At 45.0% G+C, this 16,990-nt stretch overlaps 1 protein-coding gene across 1 annotated transcript; it reads left to right on the forward strand.

Moving 5' to 3' along the window:
• The first annotated feature begins 300 nt into the window (after window positions 1-300).
• On the forward strand, window positions 301-16,673 carry SNAPC1 (small nuclear RNA activating complex polypeptide 1). Its single transcript, XM_040975476.1, has 10 exons — window positions 301-523; window positions 2,664-2,823; window positions 2,983-3,123; window positions 3,751-3,855; window positions 7,891-8,049; window positions 9,435-9,497; window positions 10,176-10,238; window positions 12,877-13,030; window positions 15,346-15,441; window positions 16,265-16,673. Exons 1-10 carry the CDS (start codon window positions 396-398, stop codon window positions 16,297-16,299), a joined length of 1,104 nt encoding a protein of 367 aa, XP_040831410.1. The 5' UTR covers window positions 301-395; the 3' UTR covers window positions 16,300-16,673.
• Window positions 16,674-16,990: the final 317 nt, after the last annotated feature.

Here is a 16,990-nt window from a genome sequence, read left to right on the forward strand (position 1 = left end):
GATGGGGCTGCGGACGCGGTTTCCTAAGCGACCTCAGGCCCTAGCCCGGAAGAAGGCGTGGCTAAGAGCCATTGTGCTCTCAGCAGCGCGTTGCGTCACGCCGCAGAGGGTGGGGCTGCAGACACGGTTTCCCAGGCGACCGCCAACGCTGACGGGATAAAGGCGAGGCGAAAGGCATCAGGGCGCTCAGGAGCGCGTTGCGTCACGCCGCAGAGGGTGGGACTGCGGACGCGGTTTCCTAGGCGACCTCAGGCCCTAGCCCGGAAGAAGGCGTGGCTAAGAGCCATTGTACGCTCAGGGGCGCGTTGCGTCACGCCGCAGGGACAGGGTGGCTGTTTCGGTGTTCTGAGCGACGATCTGGCGCTGCCCAGCAGTGGACAGACTGCTCTGGAGTTATGGGCACTCCGCCGGGCCTGCAGACCGACTACGAGACGCTGCTGAGCCGCTTCCAGGAGCTGGACGGCGTGCGCTTCGCGGGCTTCGCGGAGCTCTGGAGGAACATGAAGTTCGGGACCATCTTCTCGTGAGTGTGTGGGGGGCGCCGCACGCCGCCGCCGTCCCGGTCTCTGCGCCCTTGGGCAGGGTCCTCCAGACGTGGCACTTGGTCGCCCGGTACCTGCCGTGGGTCCTCCCGGCTTTCCGCAGCCTGGAGCTCCCGCTCCACCTCCCTGCGTGCACCCTAGCCTCAGGGTCGTCCTCCTTGTCGGGCCCGAGCTTAGGTGGCAGTTCCTCCGGACACCGTCCGCCCGTCCTATCTGCTCTCGCCTCCCGAGTTTCAGTGGGGTGGCGGGGTGAGGAGGACCCTAAAGAGCCCAGATGGGGAGTTCGAGGGCTGGTCCGCTGACTTGTGCCCTCCTGCAGGTCCAAGGGAAACAGTGACAGTGCACAGTGGCCGTGCGGCTTAGTGGAGGCACCTGCCTTAGTGCCCATCACCGTGCATGGTTGAGCCCTTCTCATTGTCCCTCATCTAGTCTGAGCCTTGTGGGAGTAAGAGACTGTTACTTGCGTCAGTGTAGCGTGTATGACTTGAGAAGTCCGAATGAATAAATGAGACTTTGTAGTTGAAACTGTCATGCTAAGTAGAATAGATACGTTTTTTTTCCCCCCTGTAAACAAATCATAGAAGAATGTTCATTGCACAGTGTGGTAGGTGGTGAAGCAGATATTGGAAGGTACCATAACAGGGAAAATGTACAATGAGAAAGCAGGCAGGGCCACGGGGTGAGTAATGGAGTGCCGGCAGACATTGTTTTCAAGGTCACCAAGACTGTAGTGTAGGTATTTTGGAGTTTTGGGGTATGGTTACAATCTGGGGACCAAATGGCCAGGCCTCTCGGCCTCGTCTCCCCCACCCAGGTGTGGTAGCGCCTGCATTTACCATCTGCCAGGCTGATCGCCTTATTGGTTAGGCTGCTGTTAGGAAATGAAAGTCTTGATTGCGTGTGTTTGTGTGAATAACAATCAGTTTTGCCTGATAAATACTTGGAGAAATTTTAGCCAAGGTTTCATTTAAAATGTAGGGTATCTTTTTTTCTCTACTAATATCCGATCCTGCATAGAAACTGCCAGTAACATGCAATAATTGTACAGTCACTTAAAAAAAAATGCGGTTTTGAGAAAGGTATTTACTTTCTCTGTTTTTCAAATTTTTGGTTAATTTGAGACAGTGACAGATATGAACTATTACGTCCACAAAAATGCATTTCCTCATGATTACGTTGGTTGATTGAAAGCTTTTGAGAGTGTGGTGGTTTCTGTTCTGCCCTGCTCTCCGTCCCGTGTAGAGCCCAGCAGGATGGACCAGTCCTCTGGCTCCCAGGAACAGAGAGGATTTGCTCCAAGTCGCTGAGAGTCCTGGGGAGGATGACGGCATACAGTAAAGGCCGTGTCTGTAGGGTAACCACGGCTGTTGGGGTAGATGCTTTGCATACTCAAGAAGCCATTGATGCTTTGAAATAGCTTACTTTGTACTGTCCAGTCTGCCTAGTAAAAATAATGTTTTGGGAAGCTACAAGATATTTACATGGAAAACATATGTGCCTCCGTATAAAAAGTGCAGCAAAAAATGAACTGTTAGTGCTTGAATCATGAGTGGATCAGGGATCCAGTGTTCACCAAATTGGTGTTATTTACATAAGTCCAAAAGATCTTCAGGGAACTCAAGGGCGGGAAAAGCTGTAGATTTTTTTTTAAAGATTTATTTATTTTTATTGCAAAGTCAGATATGATGTACAGAGAGAAGAGACAGAGAGGAAGATCTTCCATCTGCTGGTTCACTCCTCAAGTGGCCACCATGGCTGATGCTGTGCTGATCTGAAGCTAGGAGCCAGGAACATCTTTCCAGGTCTCCCACACAGGTGCAGGGTCCCAAAGCATTGGGCTGCCCTCAACTGCTTTCCCAGGCCACAAGCGGGGAGCTGGATGGGAAACAGGGGCGCCGGGATTAGAACCAGCGCCCCTATGGGACCCGGGCTCATTCTAGGCAAGGGCTTTAGTCGTTAGGCCATGGCGCTGGGCCCAAAACTGTAGATTTCAAAGTTGCTTTTGCATCCAAGTATCTTTTTGTTCCATTTATCCATGGAACTTTTCAATACCTGTTTTTTTAATACCTGCTCTGACCGTAATTCATGACTTAACTAATCATACCACATTTTTCTTTCTAGTGGTAAAATGAGAAATTTAGAGAAGAACACATTTACAAAGGAAGCTTTGGCGTTGGCTTGGCGATACTTTCTACCTCCACACACTTTCCAGATCCGGGTTGGTGGCTTATATCTGCTCTACGGACTCTATAACACCCAGCTGTGCCAGCCAAAACAAAAGGTAGTATTTCTTCAGGTGCTTTTCCCCAGCAGTAGTGTGCAATACCATATTTTCAGTTTAAGTTGACTTTAAAAATGCTAACATTTTATGTTACATTTGTGGAAAAGGTTTACATTTCCTATATTTTTGTCGTTTTCGTTAACTTCTTCCTGCTTGCAGATCAGAGTTGCGCTGAAGGATTGGGATGAAGTTTTAAAGTTTCAGCAAGATTTGATAAATGCACAGCATCTTGATGCTGCTTACGTTTTTCAGAAACTACGGCTAGAGAAAGCGTTTCACTTTACAGCAATGCCCAAATTGGTATGTTGCCCGAAATAATTGTACATTCCTTATGAGCAGTTTTGTTTCATTTCCCACTAAACAGGTCACTCCCCAGAAAAATACAAACTAGATTGTGCTGTTCACTGCTTAACAGCCTCAAGATGCGAGGAGAAACGTTTTCTGGTTGTGCCTTTTCCAGTATGCAAAATGCAGTATCTACATTCAAAGCAGTGTGTTTTTTGGCTGTCAGCTGCTAAGCAAATAGCTGTGAGAGATTAGATTTGACATCATCTGTAATTTGCTCAAGCCTTTATCCCAACACCAGAGAATCCCTGAAGTGGGACCAAGGAGTTCTGAGTGTCGGTTGGTGGGAGGCTGGAACTATTAATGAAATCTGTTATTTCTTCAATCTTGTGATCATTGACAACAGGGCAGGAGGAGCCCTAGTTCCTGTTGTGCCTTTGGCTGGCTGAGTCTGGAACTTCTCTGAATCTTACCTGAACTTGTCACCTGTGTCCTGGCATCTAGAGGAGTAAAAAGTTTCGTAGTGTTTGGGAAATGTATAAAACTTTTTATGTTTTATCTGTGTTTTTATGGTTTAGTTATAATTTAATACTTAAAAAAAATATCTTTGGAAGCATGCATTTTGAAAGTATTGTCTCATAGCTGTCATACAGAATGAAAAAAAAAATTCAGCGAACTGAAGTTACAGAAGAATTTAAGGATACAGCTGACCGTGTAATGAAACTTATCACTTCTGATGTGCTGGAGGTAAATTTCTTTTGTGCTCTTAAGATTTTTACAAAAACGGCTGAATGCCCACTGTATGTTTAGAGGTTCTGCCGCATGCTGATGATTTGTCTAATATAACAAATTATAGAGTGGTTTTCCTCTGCAGTGTTAGAACATCCTGATTGTATTAAAAGATCCTACATTTATAAATCTTGAAACAGAAACAGAAAGTTGTAGAGAACTAAATTTAGACTTGGAGGTACTTCATTCAAATACTAAAAGCAATATTGACGTTTGATATGAAAGAGGTCGTAGAATAAGAGTTTTTAGCATGGCTTTGAGTTTTTAAATAGTATGCATTTATTTCTTGAGTGTAAAATAAACGTCTAAAATCAGGAGTAGATCTTAAAAGAATTTTACATCTAATATTTTTTGGTCCTTACCTGAGTTTTGCTTACTATTGAGAACAATCTTCCTTGCACAGATGAGCAGTTGTAACTCTTTTGACATGAATGGGGAAGCATCGTGCTCAAGTCAAAACAAAAACCCCACTGCAGGGAAACAGCCTAGCCCTGCGCGGTGACACTGCAGTGGCCTCCATCTGGCAGGTGGAGGTGGAGGACCTAGTGTTTTTTCAGCTCCTTGGGGTTTAGTTTTTCTTTCATTAATATTAATACTCTAATCTTTATTTTTACCAATTACCATGAGAATTGAAAGAGGTGATGATGAGTCATGAGTATGACGTATGGCACACGATAAACCCTTATAAATATTACTTCTTTCTTAACCCCGGCCATAAGCGGTTTTATTCCCATGTCATCTTTGATTTGATCATGTTTGAGTACTAGCTGGTCAGTTGTATCAATGATGCTTTTAATTCAGGTAGCAAAATGATTTTTTTAAAGATTTATTTATTTTTATTGGAAAGTCAGATAGAGAGGGAAAGAGACAAAGAGGAAGACCTTCTGCCCACTGATTCACTCCCCAAGTGGCTACAACAGCCGGAATTAAACTGATCTGAAGCCAGGAGTTTCTTCCAGGTCTCACATGTGGGTGCAGGGTCCCAAAGCTTTGGGCTGTCCTTGACTGCTTTCCCAGGCCACAACAGGGAGCTGGATGGGAAGCGGGGCTGCCGGGATTAGAACCGGCGCCCATATGGGATCCTGGCGTGTTCAAGTCAAGGACTTTAGCCTCTAGGCCATCGTGCTGGGCCCTGAGCAAAGATTTTTTTTTCCATTTTTTTTTTCTATTTTTGACAATCTTTACATAGTTAATTAGGGCACAAAGGTTCAAGGGCTACAGGAAAGTGGGTGCGACTATTATTTCCGCATTTTTTTTCCTGTATTTGGCGTAAAGGAGGAGATTAAGGGAGAAGCCCACCCAACTTCCCACCCATCCCGGCTCCCCAGTATGGGGCATGCTCTGAGGGTCTTGCTCAAGTGGTGTTGATAGTGCAGCAGTTCTGAATTGCTGCCAATCTCACTGCTCCAAGCACAATGAGGTTGCTGCAGAATCCACTGATTGACATAGTCCACCTTAGGGTCTCTGCCCAGTTTTTCACTGCCAGCATATGGCTGGTGTAGTTGATTGATTTGTTCTCTGTCCTCTGTTGTGGTGCTTGGTATCCTTTGCAGGTTCCAATAGACTGCCGTATCCTCCATGTGCACCTGGTTATGCTCTCGACTGCTCTGTCTGAGCATCTTAGGAGGCTCAGCTTTGGTGCTTGCATTCCATGGCAGACCCTGGAACCTGCACTTCTCTTCATGGTTAGGGTTCTGAGTCCGGCAGTTCGATTGGGGAGATCCCAAAAGAAACTTTTACTGAGGTGATCCCAGACCAGATTCTTGTGTGTACTTGCAAGTACAGGGCCCGGTACAGTCCATCGCCCCAATCAGCTGATAGTTGCAATTGCTGGGTCAATTCTGTTTCCGGCCCTGTCTTCCCCTGGGACCAATGGGTGTTGCACTGAGCAGAGATTTTTAATTTGAGGTCCCTAATGGCCTTCAGATGGCTCATGTATCACTTGTTCTATTACATTATATGGGACATTGATATCACTGGTGTTAGTATTTGTTACAGTGTGAGACCATAACTATCCTGAGACTTTCAAAAGTCCATATCCTTCAAAGGGTTAACAATTGCTACATTAGAAATTAGCTTATGAAATGGACAAAGAAATAGTATATGCAAGATGCTTTGTGTAAATTGTTTCACTCCTACAATATTCTTTAAAAATATTTTTTAAAAAATGAAAACTTTTTTTGAGAAGTGGAGTGTTCCCATTTCTAATTCACTCTCCGAATGACCCCAGAGCTCAGGAGGGCTGGGACCACACCTCTGAGCCCTGCAAGTAGCCACGGTCTCCTCTCTGGAAATGTCACTGCTCCCTCCAGCATCTGCAGTGCTAGGATGCTACAGTCAGGAGCCTGCGCTGGGGATGGAAGCCTGGGGCTCCAGCATGGGTGCAGGGATCTTAACCACAAAGCCCAATGCTCATTCCCAACAATTTTTAATTACTGCTTAAAAAAAAAAAGAAAAAGATTGATGGTCCTATCCCTGATTGACAGTTGAGTTCATTAGAGGGGGTATTGTGGCCGGAAGGATAAGACACCACTTGGGATACCACATCCCACGTCAGAGTGCCTGGGCTTGATTCCAGCTCCTTTTCTGATCCGGGTCTTTGTAATGTGCAGCGTAGAAGCCGCCTTGGGTCGCTGCCGTCCACATGAGTGACTGGGTGGTCTCCTGGCTCCTGACTTTGGTTTGGCTCAGCTCTAGTTTTTGAAGGCATTTGTGGAGTGAACTAGCAACAGATAGAATCTCTCTGTACCATTCTCTATTGCTTTGCCTTTCAAATCAATAAATAAATGGATAAACTTACTGTTACTAATTTAGTAATAGAATGTTTATTAATAGCTTTCCAACATGCCTTCCAGTACTTTCATCGTAAGGGAAGTTTTAGAACAGTGCACCAAGGCAGCCTGCTGTTTTAGGGTGACTGGATAGAAGAATCGGGCTGAGACCCCTAAACACACAAGCTTCCAGGATGAAGGGCCCTGTTTTAACATCCTAGTTTTCAGGGGTCATGAACCTTTTTCTGCAGTGGGCCATTTGAATATTTGTCATTCACAAGCCTTACAGAGTTTTCAAGTCTAAATTAGCCTGCTGTAGATTCATCGGATTTCCAGGCCTGCCTGAAGTTGCCATGAATAGTGTTAGTGTCATAAACCATCTTCTATTTCTTTTGCTCCTGAATGGTATTATTCAAATAGTGATGGAACTTATGGGGACAGGCATACTGACTTAGACATCTGTGGAGGAGTGAATGACAATATTTTGTAAGAATTTCCTGCAAAGAGGCCCGGCAGCGTGGCCTAGCAGCTAAAGTCCTCACCTTGAACGCGCCAGGATCCCATATGGGCACTGGTTCTAATCCCGGCGGCTCCACTTCCCATCCAGCTCCCTGCCTGTGGCCTGGGAAAGCAGTCGAGGATGGCCCAGGGCTTTGGGACCCTGCACCTGTGTGGGAGACCCAGAAGAAGTTCCTGGATCCTGGCTTCAGATCGGCCTTTGCGCTCACTTGGGGAGTGAATCAATGGATGGATGATCTTTCTCTCCGTCTCTCCTCCTCTCTGTATATCTGACTTTCCAATAAATAAATACATCTTTAAAAAAAAAAAGAATTTTCTGCAAAGTATAGAAAGCTATGTAAATGTTTACAATGTGACAATATTTATTGTAATAATAGTTTTCAGTAGTGATAAGCACTGGTATATTATAACACAGTGACTTTCCTTCTACCTGGAATATAGTTGTTACCCTTACTCCGGGATTTCCCCATAGTAACATATCTTAGTTCATGTCTGTTGAGTTGAATTAGAACCTAGCTCTGAAAAGGAGTCCTCTCCCTGCGCTGTTGCACTTCCTTGCTTGCAGCACTGTATTATTTTCAGTATATTGTAGAGTCGCAATCCCTATCAGCTCACAGTCACCTGGGGAGCTGGTTTTAGTTTGTGCCATTTAAACCTCTTACTCTGGAAGAATTGAAGTTAAAGACTGCTCTTTCTACCATAGGAAATGCTGAATGTTCACGATCATTATCAAAAGATGAAACAGAAAATTGCAGCTGATAAGTCCAAGCCCGACAAAGCCCTGAGCTTGATAAAAGATGATTTTTTTGACTCAATTAAGAACATAGTCTTGGAGCATCAGCAGTGGCAGGAAGACAGAAAGGTAAGGCCCTGCTGTGTTCCATGCCGCCTCTCACACTAGAGTAATGTGTGGATGTGAGGGACGAGGTGGGCCGTATCGCTGCGTGGCCGCTCTTCCACGTGTTTGGTGGAGAGAAGAGCTGGGACTTTACCCCTCCCTAGCTCTGTGATGCCTGGTAACCTTAAAGGTGGAATACACATGGACTGTTTGAAGAATGCATGAGGGAAGGAGAGAGAATGCTGCCCCCTGGCCCACTCCCCCAAATGCCTGCATGGCAGAACGGGGCCAGGCTCGTCCATGTGGAATGGAGGCAGCCAACCTGCTAAGTGACATGCCTGTCCCGTGCTTTCATAGGGAACTAAGTCATCCAATCTGTTATGCCACAGGTGGATTAGCACCTTTATAATTTGTCTTCCTGAGGTTGTGCTCCGGCGGTCCTTAGAGCTGGTCTTAGAACCACACAGTGTTGTTCTTAACGTCATTTTAAAATTTTGAATTAGCTACCAATATTTAAGTATTTCTGAACTTCACCTAAAATTGTAGACAACCAACTTTTTCTGCAAATCAGGAGCTGGACCTGTAGAATTGATCGGTTTCCTGTCTGTGGTCACTCCCTCACAGACAGGGCACACACTTCTGTTTGCCAGCATCCCTGTCTTCCGTGGTTTGTCCGTTTGCATCAACATGACTTTTCAGTTTAGTTTTCTGGTTCACGTGTATTAGGGAGGACCCGTCTGTACTCCACGTTAGCCTTTTCAGCCAGAGACTTTTTACCCTGGAAACCTGAATTTCTTACATCTTATGTTGGTGCATTCTTAGAAGAAATGCAAGTGAAGGATGTCATTTTTCAGTGTTCACCCTGTCTGATGCTGTGTCAGTTTCCACATTGCTCAGTTGATAGTATGTATCTCAGGAAGGTTTGCTGCCACTATTTGGCTCTCTTACAGCTGGCTCAGTGATTAGGAAAGATAAACAGGAAATTGACAGGAGACGAGAGCTTTAGGGACTAGGAAATAATTTAATTCTGCCGCATTTATTTAAATAAGAGCATGTTTGAAATGATCAAAATCCTTTAGTGTTACAAATAGGCATTTAATGTAAAAACATGTATTTCTTTACAAAGTGTTCATTAGGCATGATTAAAACCATTAAAAACTTTAGGAGAGTAAAATAGCCAACCATTTTTGTGCAAATGTAATGCAGACTAGTCTTCATGAGTTAGGAGGCTTTAGATATTTTGTTCCTGGATTTTAGGTCTGAATGTGGATGGCGACCCTTGCAACATAGGCATGGTGCATACTTTTCAGTATTAAAAGAAATTCTCACTTCTCTAAAATTGATTTGCCATGAATTGAAAAGTATATGTGTGTGATGTGTGTATGTATAAAATGTTTTTGCTCTTTCAGAATCCTCCCCTAAAAACCAAAGAGGCAGAAGAAAAGAGGCAGGAGCATTCACAAGAATCAGAGGTCAGCAGACGCCGCTGTGGTTGCTGGTGGGGCACATGCTCGGATAACTTCTTGTCACTTTATATGTACCAGTGACGCTACATAGTAAATATTATGGCCCCAGTCAGCATCATAATGAATCTCATGGGAAATTCAGAACCCTGGGCTCTTCAGAAGCTCACGTGTTCTTTCCTGGAAGCTGTGAAGGATGACATTCGGGATGGGTTGGGGTGCGAATGTCAATGCTTTTCAGCCAGAAAAGGTGAAGGTGATGCTGACAGGTCCCCTCTGGTCTTTGAGAAGCAGGGTCTGACTCTTATGATACGCTCATCTTCGACCAGCGTGGACCCCAGGCTTCTACGTGTGCCCCCTGCCTCCATTCTGCAACGCCTTGGTGGGTGGGGACGGGAGCATCTTTGGGCAAAGGCAGATAAGAGTGACAATCAGGGTGTCTGCCTGATCACAAGATTTCATCCCTGTTGTCGTCTTTAGTCTTGAGTGAAAATCATCGGGAGGTGGGAGGACGATGTCATTGGCACCTGCTGTATCTGCCAGAACGTGTCGTGTCTGTGACCAGTCACTGTCTGGTCCCTTGGCTCCTGGTGCGGATCGCACTGTCGATAACGAATCCTGGGGTGTTGATGGTTTCATCTGAGGCTTGTGTGACTCACCTTCTCCCCTTGTTTCTTTCACTCGCAGGGATGTGAAAGGGCAAAATCATTAGCAAAAATAAAGTCCAGGGCCTTTTCATTTGTTGTTCAGGTAAGTTATCTCTGCGGTAAGATGCTTTGGCAATTCTCTGGGTGCCTGTTCAGTAATATTTTAGTTTCTCAACAGAGTAATGTGCGTATAAAGTTTAAAAAAAAAAACAAAAACCCAGGTACGCTAGAGCTCTGACACCCAGCCGTCGCTGCTGCCTGCGTTCCTGTGTCCTCAACACCAACGTGTACCATTTCTAGCTTTTCTCTTTTTAGCTATTGTTGTTGGCATTTATCCGAAGTTTTGACACCATTTTCATTGTTTTCTTCTTACTTCTGGTAATCCTCATTTTGGAAAGTTTTAATGTTGTTCTCTTTATACCTTGGGTTCTGAGATTTCATGGTCATGTAACTCGGTGTAAGTTGTTTTTCTTCACTGGCTTGGCACTCCTGACAAAGTTCCTAATACCTCATTCTAAGCAGTTTTTTGTTGTTTTTTTCTTTCCTGCATTTTTAAAAAAGACTTATGTGTTTTTATTGGAGAGGCAGATATACAAAGAGAGGGATAATGCAGAGAAAGATCTTCCATGCGCTGATTCACTCCCTAAGTGACCACAGTGGCTGATGCTGAGCCAATCTGAAACCAGGAACCAGGAGCTTCTTCCAGGTCTCCCACGCAGGTGCAGGATCCCAAGGCTTTGGGCTGCCATCAGCTGCTTTTCCAGGCCACAAGCAGGGAGCTGGATGGGAAGTGGAGCAGCCAGGACTTGAACCAGTGCCCATATGGGGTCCCAGCATGTGTTGGGCAAGAACTTTAGCCACTAGGCTACTGTGCTGGGCCCCTTTCCTGCATATTTGTTGTTGTTGTTGCCTTGAACTTTTTTTATTTTTCCTTTTGTTTTCCTTTTTTTTAAAATTATATTTTTAATTGATGTCTGTTTTCCTCTTTTTATGTAGGTTTCTTAAACTTCACCTTCTATGAACAGTTGTATTTTAATACTTCTAGTAACATTTTTCATTACTAAGAGAGTATTCTCCTGCTGCCCCTTGCAGAAAGGCAATATCATTTCTCTTAAATATATTAACAGCAGTTTTCTAAAATTTTCTCTCGTTTCTTTAGCGTTCCTTTCCTTCTGTTTCTTTGGATCTCTCATTTTTACTGTCTTTCTCCCAAAAGGATTAAAAGGCGTCAGAAGTCTTTCCTTATTTAAAAGTAGCCTCAAGAAGACACAGCTGTTGAACCCCCACGTTTTGTGTTCCTGGCTGTTAGTGTTACCAGGGAGCAGCTTGGCCCTCCCTTGTGTGGGAGAGGAGGGCCGGGGGAAAGCTGGCCTGCAGGTGCTTTGGGAGGCTGCAGAGGGTGTCAGCGGGGGGTTCTGGGTCACCACACACCCCACCACCCAGCCCGCCTGGCCAGGCCTCCTCTCTGCAGGTGTTAGCCGCCTCCATTCTGCACGTGCTCACTGTGCCACTTCCCCTCCTCCAGGGTCTCGTGTTCACAGTTGTGCTGTGTCCTCTTATCTCTGCCTTTCTGGGTTTATGCATTTTTTTCTTTTCCAGTTTTCCCGTGGAGTTCAGAAAAGAAAAAACACACAGATCAATGCGTGATCACATTTTTTCTGTTTTTCACAAATCTCAGAATATCTATCCTGTGCTGTAGAAATAAAAGTAAATTAAAAAGTAACTCTAGATTTGGTGAGGGTTTTTTAACTGTACCCCAATAAACTGAGTTACAAAATACTGTTGAATGAACAATAAATTATCAGTAAATTATCCCGAAGGCATGTAAGAACTTCTTTCATACATATAATGGGATGTTAATTGATGCTCAATATGGTAGTCTTCATATTATGAAATATTTCAGTCATTGAATAATTATGTTACAAATACCTATAAATTGTTACGTATGTCTCGTTGCATGCTTATAGTTTTTCACTGAGGCAGAAATGGTACTAGATGACTGCTCATTAAAAATTCTTAACACTGTTCTGCCTGCATGGCGTTAAATAAAAACTTTGCTTCAGGGAATGAATCCACTGATACAACTAAGCTGTCCTTGCAGCCTTGGCTCGGACAGCAACCTCGTGAGCGCTGACCTTGCTCGTCACCTGTTCTGAGGCTTTCACCACCGTCAGGGCTGTTCCTTTCCAGGTTTAGCCTTCCATGGAAAGAGAATTTCTCCTTTCTAATCTGAGAGATTCTCGAAAAAGTTCACGGAAAATGTGTGTGAAAACCTGCCTGTAATTCAAAAGTTTGTGTACAAAATTAAAGTTCTCCTAAAGCTTTATTTATTTGAAAGAGAGGTTTTCCATCTTCTGGATCATTACCCAAATCTGCATTATGTACAGTGCTGGGAGCCTGGAACTCCATCCAGGTTACTCATGTGTGTGGCAGGGAACTGGATCAGAAGTGGAGCAGCTGCTATTTGAACCAGCATCCTTATGGGATGCCAGTGTTGCTGCTGTTGGCTTAGCCAGCTACACCACAATGATAGCCCGTAAACCTCTCTCAGTTCTATTTTCCACAGATTTCTTTTGAAGGACCCGCATGTTTAAGCAATTCTAAAGTAGATTCCATCTTTAGTAACGATACAAATTTACCAAAATATTAGATTTTCTCATCTTTATGTAGTTTGTTTTTTTTCTGTCTTACCTGTTGGGTTCGTTTGTAATTCACGTGGCTAATTGGATTTTAACTCCAAGGCTTCCAAATCAAGAAGGCATCGACAAGTCAGACTTGACTCTTCCGACTCTGATTCTGCATCTAATAAAGGACAAAGCGAAGCAGCTAAGAGAAAAAGAAGGAAAGAAACCTTGAAGTCAGCAGGAAGGAAGAAGGCGTCCTCCAGGAGCAAAGGTAAGTCCTGAAAGACTTCCATGACTCCGCACGGGATGACGGGGCTTGCTATCTCCACCCTGCATCTGGGTCGCTTAATTAGGAGCGACGACAGTCTTCTTTTAGGATATTGAGATACTTGTCCAGGAGAGCTGTCTAATTCATTCTGCCCTCCGTGGTACTTGACGTCTTCTGTAGGCCTCGATGAACTGGTTGCCGTGTCCCCCATGAGCATCCTTCACACACAGGTATACCGTCCTTCACACAGGCCTCAGCAACCAAGGAGACGTGATTCTTGACACATGCACTCCACGGTCAGACTACACAGCCTGTGATTTTCACCGTGGTTGGAGTTTGGAGTCCAGTGATCGAGTTGGGGAATGGGGTTCCCCAAAGAAACTTCACCAGAGGTTACCCTAACCTGACTCCTGTGTGAGCCTGAAGTGTGGGGTCTGGCTCAGTCCATCACCCATCAGCCTACGCACTCACTGGGGGCTGCAGTCACCTGGTTGGTTCTGTCCCAGCCTTAGCTCATACGCAAACCAACGGATGCTGCAGCCCAGCCTAACCCTGGCCACCATACCTGGCCCTCACACATACCAAAGGGAACTGCGGCGTAGTCAGAGCAACCGCCAACAGCCCCCGCTAGGCCTGCCCCCAGCCCTGGTTCCTGTGTATGCCAGTATGTGTCGCAAACTGGACCAGTCTGTCCCACATCTCATTCAGCTCTCATACATGTAATGGGCATTGAAGCCTGGCTCAGCTCAGCTGACCACACTATCCAGCCCATACTCATGCTGGCGGGTGCCACTGCCTGTCCAGCCAGGCCCATCCCCCAGCCCTGGTTCTCATGCTCAGGGCAGGATCTGCAGCCCGTCTGAAGAGGTGCCCACTGTTGTCCCTATTAGGCCCACTTCCAGCTCAGTATCTTGCACTTTCCAGGTGGTTCTGCAGTCTAGCCTGACAGGACTTGCCTCCACTCCCAGCACTTGCCAGCTGATGCTGCAGCAAAGCCTAGCCAGCCTGTACTTGCTCTGGCTCATGGATGTACCAGTGGATATCGTTGCTTAGCCTAGCCTGGCTGTCCCCCTAACTCAGCTCACATGCACGCCAAGAGGTGGTGTAGCCCTACCCAGCCTGGTCTACACCCAGTCCCAGCTCTCACGCTCACCAGCAGGAGTCCCCACAGCTCCCCTGCTGGGTGTCTTACATGTGCTGGTGGGAGCAGCCCAGTCTGGCCTGGCTAGTCTCACCTCAGCATCCACGCAACCAGTGCCGCAGCCTGGGTCAGCCCGACCAGCGCCCACATGGGATGCCTGCATGTGCAAGGCGAGGACTTTAGCCACTAGGCTTACTGTAGCTTTTTTCTCACCTCTGTGTTTGGAATGTTACTCCCAATGTTATGAAATGAAAATCTGTTATTCCGTGAAGCATGCAGCATCTGTATGTTCAGACAGCGTAAACATAATAAAAACCCAAGTCTCTTAATGCTGACAGGTGCATATTAGCTATGTTTACTCTAAGAAAGACTGTGTGATAAAATAGTTCAACTCTTATCTAGTCATTGGATAAGCGTTTGTTGAGACTCCACTATATGCCAGGCCATTTCACGTGCCATGATACTGAGCTCAATCATCAAAACAAACAGAAGCATGTCCTCGTAGCACATACATGCTAGCATTCAGAAGAAGACTAGAAAGACACAAATGAACAAACATGTCAGGTGGAGACGATACAGCACAAGCAGTCATGTGGGTGGAGCTTTAGCGGCTGCTCTGGGATAGTGTGTGCCACAGCACTTGATGAGTCAGTGGCATTTGGTCCGTTAATGGGATGTTTCTCCGTAGAACAGAAAACCTTGTGTTTTGGAAACACAAAATCAGTGGCAAATTTGGACTAGAGAAATAAAATCGATTTCATGGACCAAAAAAAAAAAGTGTTATCTCTAATTCAACTTTAAAATTTATAAATCGTGATTACTTCGTTTGATAAAATCACACACATTTTTATTTTCTGTTGTCCACATACGCGCCCGTTGTGTGTGATGAAGACCGCATTTATTTTCTGCATTTAGCTAATTTTGTGTCCTCTTTTTTCTGCTTATTTAATAGAATATTCTGAGATTGTGTTCAAGCTGAAATAGAATATTTAATGTTTTAAAAATATGTGCATTCTAGAATGCATATTTTGGTTTACCATTACAATTTGAATTATCAGTTTAAATTTCCAATTTTTGTCTTGTAATGATGAAATATCATTTGTCTAAATGCTTCTCAAAGGTATAATCTGTGCTTTCATATAAAATCATTTTCCAGTTATCTTGTAAATATTTTCAGGTAACGAGCGGACTGTACGGAAGGAAGATAAATCTTTACGTCTGAGCATGCCTGTCATTAAAGAGGAGGAGGAGAACGAAGCTTCTAGTGAGCAAGGTACAGAGGGGGATTTTAAGAAGGCACGCACCATGGAGCATGCTATGCTGGTCAAGGCCCCGCTCTGATCCTGGTCGCTGTCCGGGCTCCCAACGCTCCTTTGAGTTTGGCTCACTGGGAACTTCCTGGGTGGATGGTGCCATTCATGACGCTCACACAGTGACTGTGAACGGCAGGTGTGGATTCTAAGTTAGAAAGATGCAGGAAGTCTAAGAGCCTGCCCAGTAGATTTCCCAGCACGTCTGTGAGATTGAGATCTTACCATCACCGTGGAGGCAGCAAAGTTTTTAAACTGCATCGTCATTTTTAAGGAGAAAGCTAATTTATGTGAGGATTTTTAAATATTCGCTGAAAAATAGAGTTAAAACTTGGCTCAAGCAGTTGGGTTCCTGCCCGCCTGGTGGGAAATATGAATTGCGTTGTGAGGTCCCGGCTTCGCCTGGCCTTTGCTTACCTTGTGTGGGTGTCTACAAGGAAAAACACATGGCAATACTCGGCTGTGTCCTCTCTCTTTCCCTCCCTCTCTCTCTCTCTCTCTCTCTCTGTCCCATAAGTAAATAAATATTCTCTAAGGCATCCATTTTCATTCCAAAACATTTGAAATCCATGCATATAGTTTTAATTTATATTTTTATGAATTTATTAAAGACACTTTCATGTATGATATGTCAGGCTGAAGGATTCTTACTGAAACTTCACTGTGGGAGCATTCTAGTGTATTTTATAAGGTAAACTTGTATGTAGTTTAAATGCATAATATCAGATATGATTGAACTGTCACTTTTTATATAAACATGTAATGCTCTTAACTTTATGTCTTTAGAGCTCCGCGTGCCCAAAAGGAAAAGAAAACACTGAGTTAACCAGCTGATGAGTGGGAGCTGCTGTTGGCACACTCTGCCGCACGTGGGACCCCCAGGTACCGTCGGTGGACTGCTGATGCGAGTCCTGGTTGCCCCTGCTAACGTGTCTGGGAGACAACGGACTGTGGCTGAAGCACTTGAAGGAACTTCATTTCCCACCATGCACCTGGGGGACTGACAGGTTTTGTAATTCATGGTTCACTGAACCAGCGCTGAGTGCAACCATTTTACGAGCTGATACAGATGTCACTCTGTCACTGTGCCTTTCAGATCATAAACAGCTCTTTAATTTACACAAACAGCCTGGTGTGGAATTTTGAGTTTGAGCTCTCTGAAAGAAAAAGACTTTATTTTTTTGCCAGTGTTAAAGTATTCTTCTAGGAAACTGCAGATTATTTTTTGAAACGGGAAAATGATGTTACAGACGTCGAGTGTGAAACTTTAGACAGTAACAATTTATTGTGAAATGTAATGTTTTTTATGTTCGCACAGTTGACAAGGATACATGAGGACCATTGATTAGGGTGCGGAGGGTTGATGCATGCGGACAAATGCTTGCCGTTTTCCTCTTCCCTTTTCGGGGGAGGGGGAGCTGCTCCCATCTGCCAAACTACATTAGCACCGGGGATGGGGGTGGCCACTGAATGCCATCCTAGAAACCCTGGTGTGGAGAACAGGGGACAGAA

Source organism: Ochotona curzoniae, unplaced genomic scaffold, assembly GCF_017591425.1.
Source record: "Ochotona curzoniae isolate NIBS_2020 unplaced genomic scaffold, NIBS_Ocur_1.0 contig_2688, whole genome shotgun sequence".
In the NCBI taxonomy this organism is placed as follows: Eukaryota; Metazoa; Chordata; class Mammalia; order Lagomorpha; family Ochotonidae; genus Ochotona; species Ochotona curzoniae.